This window comes from Camelus ferus, chromosome 8 (genome assembly GCF_009834535.1).
Source record: "Camelus ferus isolate YT-003-E chromosome 8, BCGSAC_Cfer_1.0, whole genome shotgun sequence".
NCBI lineage: Eukaryota > Metazoa > Chordata > Mammalia > Artiodactyla > Camelidae > Camelus > Camelus ferus.
The window spans coordinates 17,699,616-17,714,112 of NC_045703.1; the positions used below are offsets into that span (position 1 = coordinate 17,699,616).

General features: G+C 31.8%; 1 protein-coding gene across 3 annotated transcripts in view; it reads right to left on the minus strand.

Annotated features, from left to right (window-relative positions):
• PHIP (pleckstrin homology domain interacting protein) overlaps positions 1 to 14,497 on the minus strand; it is a 125,846-nt gene that overhangs the window by 21,496 nt on the left and 89,853 nt on the right. For all 3 annotated transcript variants that reach the window (XM_032484501.1, XM_032484500.1, XM_032484499.1), the window contains exons 25-32: positions 12,797 to 12,904; positions 12,100 to 12,224; positions 11,889 to 11,971; positions 8,235 to 8,346; positions 7,993 to 8,054; positions 5,670 to 5,825; positions 4,474 to 4,594; positions 1,263 to 1,388 (exon numbers count right to left, since the gene is read on the minus strand). In XM_032484501.1, the coding sequence (XP_032340392.1) occupies positions 1,263 to 1,388; positions 4,474 to 4,594; positions 5,670 to 5,825; positions 7,993 to 8,054; positions 8,235 to 8,346; positions 11,889 to 11,971; positions 12,100 to 12,224; positions 12,797 to 12,904 (893 nt within the window). The remainder of the gene's footprint in view (positions 1 to 1,262; positions 1,389 to 4,473; positions 4,595 to 5,669; positions 5,826 to 7,992; positions 8,055 to 8,234; positions 8,347 to 11,888; positions 11,972 to 12,099; positions 12,225 to 12,796; positions 12,905 to 14,497) is intronic.

Here is a 14,497-nt window from a genome sequence, read left to right on the forward strand (position 1 = left end):
TTGCATCTCTTTGGAAAAACAGATGTATATAACATACATAAAACACAAAATTACAGATTAACAACTTTATTATAAACTTTTATAACCAAGTTGTATAAACAGTTTTCTGAGGATAACTAATTTTTATAATCTTGATTATCAATTTTACTGAAAAAAAGCAAAAACATAGCCATAACATCTCTAAAACTCCTTGCAAGGCAATAAACTTCTTTAGAGAATAAGGTAGAGAAAGGGCATAAAGTTTATCTCACTAATTTTCCTTTTGTGTGTGTGTGTGTGTGTGTTGAAATTACCTACATTCCTTAGCAAAACAAATAAAAACAAACCCACCTAATACCAAGAAAAGGGACCCTATGATTATGCTGAGTAATGACAATGAACCTGGAGTCTGGGGTTGGGGGGGTGGGGGAGCCTCAGTAATCCCCTCATGTAACAAAGTAAGCTGGTAACAGCTGAATATTTACATTTAAATTATAAAATATCCTATTCTCCTCTTAACAAGAAAATAATATAAATAATCCTAATATGAATTGACAGCTGTATTTTATACAAAACATATGATTAATTCCTCTGCTTCAATTTAGAAGGCTCAATTCATTCTATGAATACATAAATCTGTAAGACAAGGAAATAAAAGTCCTGCTGCCTTAAAAAATTGTAGTTATCACTCTTGGTATGGGATTAATGAATCTGGAAGCAAACTTGACTTTGAAGAAGAGTTTCAAATGTTAAATTCAGTTTCCTGCTGACCTACTTAAATACTTTTCATAAACTTGACAGGGGCAATATACTCTTAAGGTGAAAGGTTCTCAAATGTAATGGCAGACAGTCAATTATAATGAAAACTAAACAAGTTAATCTCTAAAAAGTTCAATTTCCTTAACTGTAGATTCTAGATAATGACTTTTCCCACCTATACAATTATTATTTGACTTAAGAGCTAATTTAGGTAAAACACTACATGATCAATAAAAGCTTACTATTACTAGCCAACAATGGATTTAGAGAAAGATTCATAATTTCTTATGTTAACTGTAGAACACGACCTCTAAGATTTCATAATTATTATCAGCCAATGAACTAAATGTCACTTCTTTAGACACAAGCATTATATGCTTCCTATTTTGAGTGGAACTAAGTTTATAGCACAGTGTATAACATGACGTATGTAACAAGTGATTGTATTCTATGTTTTGACATTTTATATTTTAAAATATTGACATTATTACAGTAATATAATTAAGTATGGAAAAATAACTCACTTTATAAAATGTAGAAGAAGATCAGTCACAAATTTAGCAGATTTCACAATAGGGCTTCCAGGCTCATTAAACGTTCGTGTATTATGCTCTATATATCGAACTTCCCACATTAGGGAAGAAACCCGCCTTTAAACAAAACAAAATGCATGTTAACCTTATTATATTTAGAAATACGTGCATATATCTTAAAACTAAGACATCCTGACTTTTCAACTGTAGTCTTAGATTAATTACAAAACTCATACCTTAAAAAGCTGTTTTCAAAAAGTAGCTCATTTGTGTTAAGGGGAAAAAAAAAAAAGAGTAGCAACATTATGCATTTGCACAGAAAACGTCTGGATTACCCACCACACTATCAACAGGACCTTCTTTTCAGGAGAGAGACTTTAATAAAAAGAGTAGCAGGAGAAGAGAAACAGCGGTGCTTTTAATTTTTGCTTCACATATTCCTTTCATGTACAGTGACCTTTTTTAGTAATAAACATATATGACTTTTATATAAAAAAAGAAACACGTAATTTCAATCTAATTTTATTACTGGTAATCAAATGACATATAAAAATGAAAAGCTAATTGATAGCCTGCTTATGAGATACAAAAATATAAAAACATGGTTAACATGTTAGTTTACAAACAACTATGTGAAAATTATTATTTTTTTTTACACTGAATTGACACTACAGTTGACCCTTGAACAATGGGGGAGTTAGGGGCACACATCGTCCTCGAAGTCTAAAATCTGAGCACAATATATGGCCCTCCATATCTGTAGCTCTGCATCCAGGGATTCAACCAACCATGGATCATGTAGTACTATAGGTACGCATTTACTGGGAAAAAAAAATCAGAGCACAAGTGGACCTGTGCAGTTCAAACCCATGTTGTTCAAGAATCAACTGTACTAAAATTTTGATGTTTTATTATTTTATTTCTGTAACTAAAAAAAATCCAAGGACAACTTCTAGAGTATCATCCAATATATGGTCCCACTTAAAATAATAAGGAAGAAAACACACAGAAAACCTTACTGATGTGTGAACAGGAAAACAATTATAAGGAATTAGAAAAATTTATATAAAATTGTGGATACAGAAGGATACAAAAAAGCTTCTGTGCATTTCAAATAGCATTTACAAGGCTCATTCTAATAAAAGAATCACAGGCATTTTCAGGGTACCCTATAGAAACTGTGTAAAATAAGGCATTAGGATTAATACCAGTAGGGCAAGCTGATAGTGGTTTTTAATAAAAGACTGAACTAGAAGTATTAGAGAGGAAAATTATAAACTGTAAGAAGTCAGAAGCCAATGAGTAGAAGAGAAGCAACAAAGCCTGAAACAGTGAAATCGCACATGAGATCATCATTATTGTGAAATAAGAACATACCTCGGATCTATAACTACATTATTTGGTTGAAAACAGGCAATTTCTAATTTATATAGGAATTGTTCTCCAAAAGATTTTTTTCTAAATTGGTTACCAAGCTAAAAGCCTATTTAAGCTGTAATATATATTGAAATGTAGTACATCTTGGCAATTATCATGTTGAGCAGTATTTCTATGAGAAAGTATATGTAGTCCAACAACTGGTATGTAGAAACAATTCTTTCTCTCCCTTATTATCCTCCCATGTCTTTTTCCATCTCTGAAGTACTAGGTGTAACTCCTAAGGTTTAACAATTTAGGGGTCTAGGGAGAAAGAAGGATATAGTTAAGAATTTCTTCTCCATTTTCTCTCTCAAAGTTTTACCATGTGATGTTGAAAAAGATTTATTTAAAGAAGTGTGATTCGAGGGGAGGATTGCTGGGAGGTACATATCCCAGGTGATTTCCTCCTCATCTCAATGCTTTTGACAAATATTAATGAAGCACCAGCAGAAATACCTAACAAGATCAGAAAAATCTTCAGAACCTAGTCTAATACTTCAGTTTTCTTTATTCCAAGGGTTCTCAGTCAAGTGATTCTGCCCAGCAGCAGACATTGGCAATGTCTGGAGGCATTTTTGGTTTTTAGATCGAGGGGCTGCTATTGGCACTTAAAGGGTAAAGGCACAGGACAGGCCCTGAAGAATTTTCCAGCCCTAAACATCAGTAATGCTTTTGTTGAGAAACCCTACTTTAGGCAGTAAGGAATAACAAATGGTGTTTTCAGTGCCAGGTATACAAAGTACCCAAATTATAATTATAATTTAAGTAATAAAAAGAACCAAAGGCACATTTTACATAGAAAAATATGAATACAAAATATGATTTTGAAACTTTTCTAAGATATAAAATAAACAACAAAGTCCTACTCTAGAGCACAAGGAACTATTTTCAATATCTTATAATAAACCACAACAAAAAAGAATATGGAAAAGAACATATATATAACTGAATCACTTTGCTATACACCAGAAACTAACACTGTAAATCAACTGTACTTCAATAAAATTTATTCTAAATTTTTAAAAACTTCTCTAAGTCAGAATAATAGTGTAAAGAACTGTAGTAATAAAAAACTGGTCACAAAAATAAAATTTTTATGCAATATTAAGTTAAAATGTTGTTTGCCTGCTAAATAAACAAAAATCATAAAAATGTGAAAACTAGAAGTCTGACTTCATTATGTGAGAACAACAGACTTAATTTGACTTTCTGGTAAGACATTTTAGGCAATAAACTTACAAAGCCTGCCTAAGATTAGAACTCAGTGTTTATCAAAACCAGAAGATGCAAATTAATTGAAATTACATCTTTTTTAGACTCTAGTTATATTTTAAGCTAAGTTATAACTCTGAAAAGTATCCCAAATTTTCCTGATTTCATTTTTCAGAAATATTCATAGGCTGAACAAATAAGAAAACACACATTTTTAAATGTTATTCTATGAAAAATCAATGAACAAATATTTCAATGTGATATCTAGGAGAAAATGAAATACGTTGGATTGCTTCATAAAATATAAAATGAAGACAGTGACCATCAATTCATATTTGTAACTAGGAAAAACTGTATCTAGGAATTATATTCTAAGTGTGGTCTATACTTAGAAATGCAGAATCTCAGGTCCTACTCCAAACCTACCAAACCAGACTGCATTTTAACAAGATCCCCAAAGGTGATTTGTACGCACATTGAAGTTTGAGAGACACTGCTACAGAAAATCAGTAAATAGGTGAAAGAATCATTTAGCTTTCTTTTGGCAGTAGCTACTGCAAATGGCTCTAACCTGTAAAACCTGTTTTCCAGTCTTTGTTTAATTGTGCTTAAATCCGTTGGATATGCCACTACAGTGCAATACATGGGATAGGCTTGCAGATCCACAGGCGCCACAAATGCTGTAGCAATATCTAAAACAAACAAACAAGTAGGTTTATAAATTTATTGTTGTATTGCTTAAAATACTTCACAATTCTGCTTGAATTAATACTTAAGTTCTAATCCACATAACCATTAGTCTATCACTACCTTTTGACAGTAAACACGCAGTTTAGCCAACAGTCTCACTTTGTATTATGTCTACATTTACACTGCAAAATTCTAGGAATATTTGTTTTTCATAGATTCCTTAGAAGAAAACAGATGACAGATAATATATATATCTGACCTATTAAAAGAACAACCACATGTATTTCTATTATTAAAACCTGGCCATTCCTGAATGTTATGTGTTTGACATTACTGTTTTGATATAATTACTAAAATTATTTAAGAGGGTATTTGAAACAATAATTTATAAAGTGCTGCCATTTTATAAAAGACTTCAGATGAAAATGTTCAATACGTGTCTCCAATGCCTTCAGCTCTTACTCATGTTAATTTCTCCCCTAGACTCTCTGAAGCTGACTCCTTACTGAACGAGTACATTAGTACAAACCACCACGTGAGTTTACAGGTACTTTGCAAACCCACAGTTAATCAAATTTTGTGGTCACTGTCCTTTTTTTTCTTTTTTTAAATGAAGTAAAGCAGCTCCTATATCCTCTCCCTTCCTTTTACAATTATTCTGTTGTGTATATGCACATCAAGTTAAGAGGAAAACTGGTATAGCTACCTGTACAATTATAATTCAGCTTTCAGCTCTCCTCTTCCAATTCACATTACGTCAGCTGGAATACAGCTGAAATATGTCAGGGGTTTTTAAATTAGGTTTGGTGGATCTAGATTTTTCAGCAGTACCCCCTGGTACTTCTGAGAGCCCTCACTCTGAAATTCACCTGGAGCAACCCCATTTGTAAATATTTTAGATATTTGAGTCCTGTGTAGGATCTCATTAAAAAAAAAAAAGTCCACTTAAAAAAATCTGAAAACCACTGATTGATGATATCATGGGGAAAAAAACTGCTTCAGTAAATCATAGCCTTTTTCCTTTCCTTTGCTTTCTGGCAACTTTTCTATCTGTATTAATGTGTTACTATTATTTACCTAGTGTCATCAACTGGTTTATTCCTGTAACAATTCTTTCACATTCTTCATCCCTCAGATTGGAGCCCCATTCTCCATCAAGAGGCTTATAGATCAATGATCTGCATTCAAGATCAGTTAAAGGAACACTGGTACCTAGTTCTTCAGGAAACACAGCTGAAATGCAGAGAAAGAAAAGCAGATTTAGTGAAAATATGTGGTAATTTACTATTTAGGTTAGTAGAGTTAATACTGTCATAAAATTAAAGTATAATTTTGTAAAGGTTTGATACATATACACTTTATTTTCATTAAAGGTAAGTATGTTCAAGGGTCAATAACATTTATTCTTTAAAACATTAATTTCATAAATAATCCTCTAGATGAGCATATAATTACTTCTCCAAAATTATACCTGACAACTTGCTCTATTATTAGTTACAGGTGAAGAAAAAAGTATTTCTATAAAATTATACAAATTTAAAAGTTCTCTGTCATTTCATAATATAATCTCCATATTTGCTTTGATAAAACACACCAGGTGAAACTGAACAAAACTGGTTATTTTTCAGAAATACTTCAGTCAAAGCCTCAGTTTTTTAAAGTGTAGGAACAGAGAACTATGCATACTGACAGACAGTTCTTAGGCATGATGCTCTTAAATGATGAAGGTATGCTTTCTGCACGCCTGAATCTTAGGAGAATCATTAGAGGGTACTGGTGACAAAATCTACAAATCTGCCAAGCAATTTTTTTCTTTGAACTAGACTTCATGAGAGAAACATCTGGAAATATGCAATTTGTTTACAAAATTCTTCCTCCTCTCCAAATGTAACTGAACTCTATGAGTGTGTATGTATGTATATCCAAACAGAACAAAAACAACAAAAATCACCCCCTCCATACAGTGATATAGTTAGTTAGGAAATAAGTACTGTATTACTGTCACTAATTCATTTCAAGAAATCACTTTCAGGCATTACAACCCCAATTAGCTTCACTTCTTTCATAGTCACAACAGTCTGATGTGACTTCAAATTCAAATCTTCACAAAGGAGAGAAGCAAAACCAGAAGATAAGCCATGTAACACGTTTACAAGTTGATTGAGATATTTTATAGTTTTAAACAGCTCTAATTTAGCAATGAGATGAAAAATACATTATTGGTATTTCAAAGTGATAATTTCTAGAAAGAACTAGCCTTGGACAATATCAGCATGACTATTTTCTCATTTCTAAGGTTTACCAGATTGGGTTTACTTTTTCCAAATTATCTTTTCTCTAACTTTTTAAAATACAATAACCAGCGAGCGATTCCATTTATAAACGACTATTTCTACTATGTTACAAGTTAGATTTTTTTCCTTTTGTTTTTTAAAATCTTTATTCTTATCTGACAGTAAAAGTAACACATTGTTAAAAAAAAAAAAAAACCCAAACAATACAGAATAATAATATAAAAGATAATTTGTGTAAGTCATCATATCCCCCCACCATTTTTAGTCTGGTATATTAAAACAAAAAACTCTTAAGGCATATACACTTCTGTGTGTTGAATTTTTTTAATTAAAACAAAAATGGGCAATGAAACAGAAAGAAAATGCAATCTCCAGGCTTCAGTCACACTGGTCTTTTCTCAGTTCGAGGAAAATGTCATACTCACTGCCTAAAGCTAACTCCCAAATCCTAAGGCAATGTGTCAGACTGTTTGCAAAAGGACAGTTGTTGTTGTTATTATTATTATTATTGGTAATTGTAATTACCTACTCATTGAGCCCTTACATGTGTCAGGCTCTATAATAAGCACTTTACATGTGTAATTTAATCCTCATGGCAACCCTGTAAGGAAAGTATTAGTTTATATAATTTCAAAGGCTGAATCCTAAGAATCTGCAGTTTTGAGACTTAAAGGAACTTGCCAAGCTGACACAGATACAAGACAGCAGAGCTCCGGATATGAACTGATGCCTCACTCAAAAACCTTAACTCTCAGTATTATAATGTACTCTAAGTATTCTGCTGGAGTTACAAAAATATCTTTGCTCCCAAGTGCTTATTTTCCAGAGTGGATGTAATTACAAAAGAGTATCATATTTTGCTGTAATTAATTTTAATCTTCCCTGTTAAACTACAAGTTCCAAGTGGGTAAGGATTATGTCTATCTTGTTCGCTGTCCCCTACCTCTAGGGTCAATAATAGGTGTGTAATAAATATTTGCAGAGTGAGTATTTTCTACTTCGTCTTCATTAAGAAATCTTTGTAGCTGCAAGTTATTAGCAAAGTAGATTTTTATTTAAGAAATGAATTCCGTAATACAGACACAAAAAGCCTAACATACACTTACCATTATTAGGTATAAGCTCCATATCCCAAGGACTCATCTTTTCGGTATCTCCATTGTCCCAGCTTAAAGGAAGGAAAATCTTTATATCAAAAAAATCTAAATATTGTATTGCAATTTTTATGAAATCACACTGTAAAAATAATTACTTCAGTGTTTAAAAGCAGTATCTTCATCATTTTATTAATAGATGGGGAAAACATTCAAAGCAAGTTAGGCTGAACCAAAATACAATACTTCCTTACCAAACATTATAACACTGAAACAAACTATCAGGGTACTCAGGCTGAAGAGGTTCCTGGCTTTCAATTGTTCCAAACCACCAGGCATCATCTATGACTGATCTGAAGCGGTCACCTGGACAAGAATAAAAGCCACCTTATTACTCTGCAATGAAATGCTGCTCTTGTGCTCCTTCTTCCCAAAGTACACCTTTCAGGTATTTAAGCTGCCTGCATGATTTCAGAAGACATACGAAAAATGTCCTGTACACTCCAAAATAAACAAGTAAATAAATAAAACCAGCAATACTGAAGAAAAAGTTACTTAATAAACATACCTGAAGTATGACATCACTTTTTTAGCATCATTTTTTACATTTTATTAGGGTAAGGAGAAATTCACTCTTAAGCATTTTCACCAATCTAGCATTTTAAATTCATCATTAGGATGATGCCCAAATTCTTCAAATCAAAATACAGTTAGACAATTTCTTTTCAACAAATATCTACAGTCTATCTTGAATTTCTTATTTCTGTAGCAATTAAGATTCCAGTCTAAAAATAGAACAAAAAAATCCTACCTGCCTTCCTTCATCTCAAAATCACCCTTAACTTACTCATCTATACACTCACTTTCCCTTTCCTACAGAAACAAAAAGAAACAAAAACCACGAATTTTTGTAAAACAGACAGCAATCCTTATATCCCTTTCCTTACCCAATCGCATTCAGCTACTGTCCTATTACTGAAACTGTTTTCCTCAAAGACCCTAACAAGCTATCTTCTCAGCTTCCCTCCATGTCATATGAAAACTGTAAATGACTTCCTTCCTTTTTTCGCCATGTTTTCCCCTTTCTTGGCTTTCATAGTACTTAGTGATTTCCTCCTGGCAAGTGCAGATTAGGGTCTAAAAATCTTGAGTTCAAATAAGTTCCCCATGGGACTTAAAACAAATTAATTTCATCTGAATCAGTTTCATTTTCAAATCCATAAAGAAAAAGTGTTTATGTTCTCATTTTTTACCAAAAGGGGCTAAAAAATTTATAAAGACATACAGTCCCTCAGTATCTGTAGGGGATTAGCTGCAGGATTCCTGCAGATACCATAATCTATGGATGCTCAATTTCCATATATAAAATGATGTGTATTTGCATATATATAAAACCTATGCCCTTCTTCCTATGTACTCTGAATCATCTCTAGATTATCTGTAATACCTAATACAATGTCACTGCTATGGAAACAGCTGTAAATGCTATGTAAATAGTTGGCCACCACAAGACAAATTCAAGTTCTGCTTTTTGGAACTTTTGGAATTTTTCCCCCCAGAATATTTCTGATCCAGGGTTAGCTGAATCTACAGATGTAGAACCCATGGATATGGAGGGCTAACTGTATGGCATAAAATTTATTTAAAAAAATAAAAAGAAGAAATTTAATGACAAAAAAGAAAGCTGGAGCCAGGCTAAGTTAATAGAACACACATGCATGCTGCTGAGTTATATATATACTTTGAGTGGGTATGCATTGAGATCCAAATTTAGATTCAAATTCAAACATTCTAACAGCCTATGTTAAGAGGAAAATACGATCTGCTACTAGACTGAGAGTCCGTAATTGCTCCTCAGATGCATATAATTTAATAAACAGTATTACTGACATCACCACAACCTTACAGTAAACACAGTGATGAGTTTCACAGTTATTTCTTACGATCCTACATAATGACGGCATTATGCTAAAGAGGAAGAACCGGATTATGTGAGCTGAACCACAATGAACTATATGTAGGATAATGACAATGAAGTTAAACAAGGAACAGAGTCTACCATTTAGAGTAAACAAACATTTCTGAGTGCAGGCTGAAGTAACTATTATTGATGTAATTTTAGATGGTGGTTGCTAGGTACATGCATGTAACTTCAGAAATAGAAGACTAGCTAGTACTAACTTTAGAAGAAATAGTAATCTATAAATTGGGGAGGGGGGGAGAATTATAAGATCCAAATGAAAACACTATGATGTACATCCACTTGAAATATCTCTTTGATTTGTCCAATGCTTGCCATGTTTCTTTGCTTAGATTATCAGCTCACTTCTGGAATATTCCTGGACTTTGATGGCTAATGTTTGTTCTACCAATTTATTGACAGATGAATGTCCTTAAAAATAAAAGATAAATTTATCTTATCAAGCAACACATGTATAAATAATCTTAAAAATCATATGTACCAAAGGCTTATAACCAAAACCAAGAAAAAAATTTTAACTTTTAACTATTTCTTCTTGAATTTATTTAGTTTTCTAAATAATGAGTACATAGCCTCATTATTTTACTTGCCTGTTTTAGACGTTAAGTATTGGCCTCTCTCCCCATAATTGTATATAAAAGGTATGTGTATTTTATTTAATCCATATTCAGTTTCCTTTATCATGACTATATAAATATTGTTAACTAATGAGCCAAATGGCAAACAATTCCTTTCCTGTATAATTTTGTATAATCACTTCATTTTCTTATGGTTTTCTTCGAATTTATGATTAAGTTTCCCAACTTCTTTAATAGCTCAAACTATAAAATTATTTTCAAAATATAATTTCCCACAAAGTCAAACATGTTAGGTAATTAATCAGTTTCTTTTTTTTTCCTCCCTGAAGATTTCACTCTTGGAGGACAACGTCTTCTGGACTGGTTGCTTTATAGGCTTGCTAGATAGATGCTATCCTGAAACTTCTGTTGACTGTTATTTGGGAATTCTTTTTGGTTCTTTCTTGTTCTAAATTTCCTGTTTCCTACAGAGATTCCATGTCTTTTTCTTTCTTGGTTTTACTTCCTTATTTGATGGAACACATCTTTCAAAAAGCTTCCAGAGAAATGGTACATCTGCTGTACATTTTGATAACTCCCACGTCCCTAATTTTTCTCTTTATAGCACACATGTAAATTTCTAAGTTTACCAAGACCAAACAAGAAATGACACATCACCACACCAATGCCTTTCGATGGAACGGGAAGAGGGATGAAATGCCACATCAACTGATGTGCTTTTTCAAATCAAATATGCCATATAGATACCACACTCCACTCCAAGATGACAGAGTGGCCCTGTCGGAAACTTTTAGAAGAAATATTCTAATGAATAGCACATCCATCCATACATAAATTAATGCCTCTTTAAATGCCTGGAAACTTTTAAGAATTTTTAGGTTTTTATGAGCCTTGACTATAATATCAATTTTAATGTTAACAAGAGTTAATCAGTAAAAGAAAAATGTCAGTTTTGTTTTATCCCAGTCCAAATTATTAAACATTTTGAACTGGAATACTTCTTTTGTTTCAAGTTCAAATTCTGTCATTAATATTTTTGGATTAAAATTTAATTTAACACATATAACAGCTAAAGGAATAGCTATAAACAATCTTATAACAATTACAAAATGTAAGAGAGAAAATGTTTGGAATTTCAGCATCAACTACATAGATTTATTAATAAAAGTATATTTATTCTTTAAAAAAAAAAAAACTAAAAAAATTCCTGACACAATACCTTGCTTTGCTAGTAACATTCCCACAGATGGAAAGAAGATTTCTCTGATTATCTTTATCGAAATTATGAAAAACAGCAAATCACTTATTAAACAAACACCACATCTACAGCTTCTAAATAAGTTACCCACCTATATTCCACCGCCTGTATTTTGCATCGTCAAACTGTTGTCTCAAGACTAGGAAATCTATAACATCAGGCATATCATGGTACCTAATTACAAATAGAAACAAGCTTATTAGGTCACATACCTACAGATACCTAAAAGACATTCAAATTTATCTAATTCTTGAAGAACAATCTACAATACTAAGAAACCACTGCCTTTCAACAGTCCTTACTTCATGGTAAATGATCCACCAGTCAGTTTACCAGTATCAGGATCTAGAAAAGCAAGTTTAAGGCAGCAAAGTGTAGGCAATCCCACTTCATACTTTATGCCCACTATTTTCATCAGTTCTTGTTCCTGAGAAAGACACAAAATAAAAAACCACCTTCACAAAATAAATCTCAAACTGCTAAACATAACAAAGACATTTCTCCACTTAAATTTTGATCTAGGTGATTATTACTCTGTGTGTATGTGTAAAAATCCATTGAGCTGTGTACCTAAGATCTTTGCACTTTACAATATGCAAGTTACATCTCAATTAAACGAAGAGAAAACAAGAAAAAGGAAAACTTCACTGAAATAAGAATTTTCCCAAACAGTTCCAAAGACTTGTAAATAATTTTAAACGACTGCTGATAAATCTAGAAATACTTCTGAATTTACAAAGATGAAGTTTGCCTTAGACATTAATGTAGTCCAACTTTCACTGTAATTACATTTTGTACCAAACTCATAAATTACTGGAACATACAAATTCAGTCAATCTTATGTTTCTTTGAAAATTAAGCACCTTTTACTCCCCAGAATTGTTTTAATTTAAAAAAAGTATTTTCATGATATAGTTTCTTATACTGAAAATTGTAACAGTTAATGCAATTTTTTCCATAATCGCATCTTTTTGGGCTATTAAGTTATAAACACCATACCCGCAGTTCCATTTTATGCCATGGTTGTTTTTTGGGATTGATACTATAAATTTTATTTTTCCGGGCCATTTCAACATATGCTTCATGTCCTTGTCGGAAATAATAAACCTAAAAAGTAAATAAAGTCACAATTTAAAAACCTGAATGTGTTTCCTTTAACCCAAGATGCAAAGTATCAGCTAAACATGCAGAGAATTTAATGTCCTTTAAACTAAAAGAAATTCTAATATTATGATATTTTTCTTCTCTTTTCCTCAAGTTGTGCTAGTGTCACTTAATCATAACTGAAATGTTCTAAATAACATTAAGAGCTTAAGATAAGCACTTTTTTGGCTTTTCAGTTTCACTATTTTATTTTTGAGTTCAAAATAAGTTAGTATACATTGCATAATAAAGTAAGATGTAACTAGGAGTCGTTTAGCTTATTGTTCACCTACTTTTGAGGCAACTGTTCATACATATGCAGAAAACTGTAAAATGAAAAATATATTTTCACATTCATTTTATTCTTATAAAGAGAGCAAGGCATGTATTTATCCTCATTTTATGAAGGTCAAATTTAAGTGACTTCTGACTACCATCCTGCAGAACGGCTAACTGAACACAGCAGTCTGACACCAAGCGTTCTTCCCACAACTGAAAAATTGCTAAGCTTGTTAAAAATGTTACTAAAGCCTCAAAAACTGCTATTAAGTTTTTAGCAACATTCTGGGATATCCACTAGTCTATACACATTCATTCTATTCATTAATGTTATTGCCCCAGTTGCCTGGAATTTCATATGAAGTATAGGTGCTGAATAATGAGGACTTACCTGTTTAAGCACCAACAATTAAAAAGACAACAGAAACATTTTGAAATGGAATTATTCAACCAAGAATTACATACTTTCTGGTCATCTTGAAATAATATATTAAATATAATTTAATTAAGCATCTTCTTGATGCTGCAGGATCTGTTAGGTGCTATTACTGTTCTACATTACAACAGTGTGGTAGTGCTTTGTGCTTTTCAAGTCTTCTTAGGCAGGTAGGATCTCTCAATGATTTATTTGTTATGAAAGCCCCTATTTTAATTCCTAATTTATTACTACAAATCATTTGGATACCAGATAACCCTGCCTCTTAACATTTATGCACAAAATAGGGAGATATGAACCCCTGAGCGGAAAATTTTGGTCTAATATCTCACATAAATTTCATTTCAAATTCACAAGAACATAATTCAAAATGGTGGCCAATCATATTTTCTTAAAAATGAAATATTTCTAAGATAATAGTTTTTTTAAAGACCTAAGAAATAAATTATGAATATCAGTTAGTTAAATGAAATACTTTTATGAAATAAAACTAAACAAAATGCTGAATTTTATTTTTCCTTTATCATATAAATATATTTTAATTTAGGAAAAGAAAACTGGCAATAAAATCCTCTTATTAAAAAGTACATGCTAAGTTTTAAAATATCAACAGACTTTCTATTTTCTTACAATACTTAATTTACTACTGCAATATTTACAGTAGCCTCCTAAAAGATTATCATTAAAGCTTTCTTCCTAATTTTACATTTTTTATTCATAGCTACAGACATGAAATACTCCATAAAACTGCTGTAATTTTCTAGAGTTCTGTTTCAAAAGCTACAAAAATTATATAAAGTTGCATCAATAGAACAAAGGATTTTTTAAAAAAGTTTAAAAGT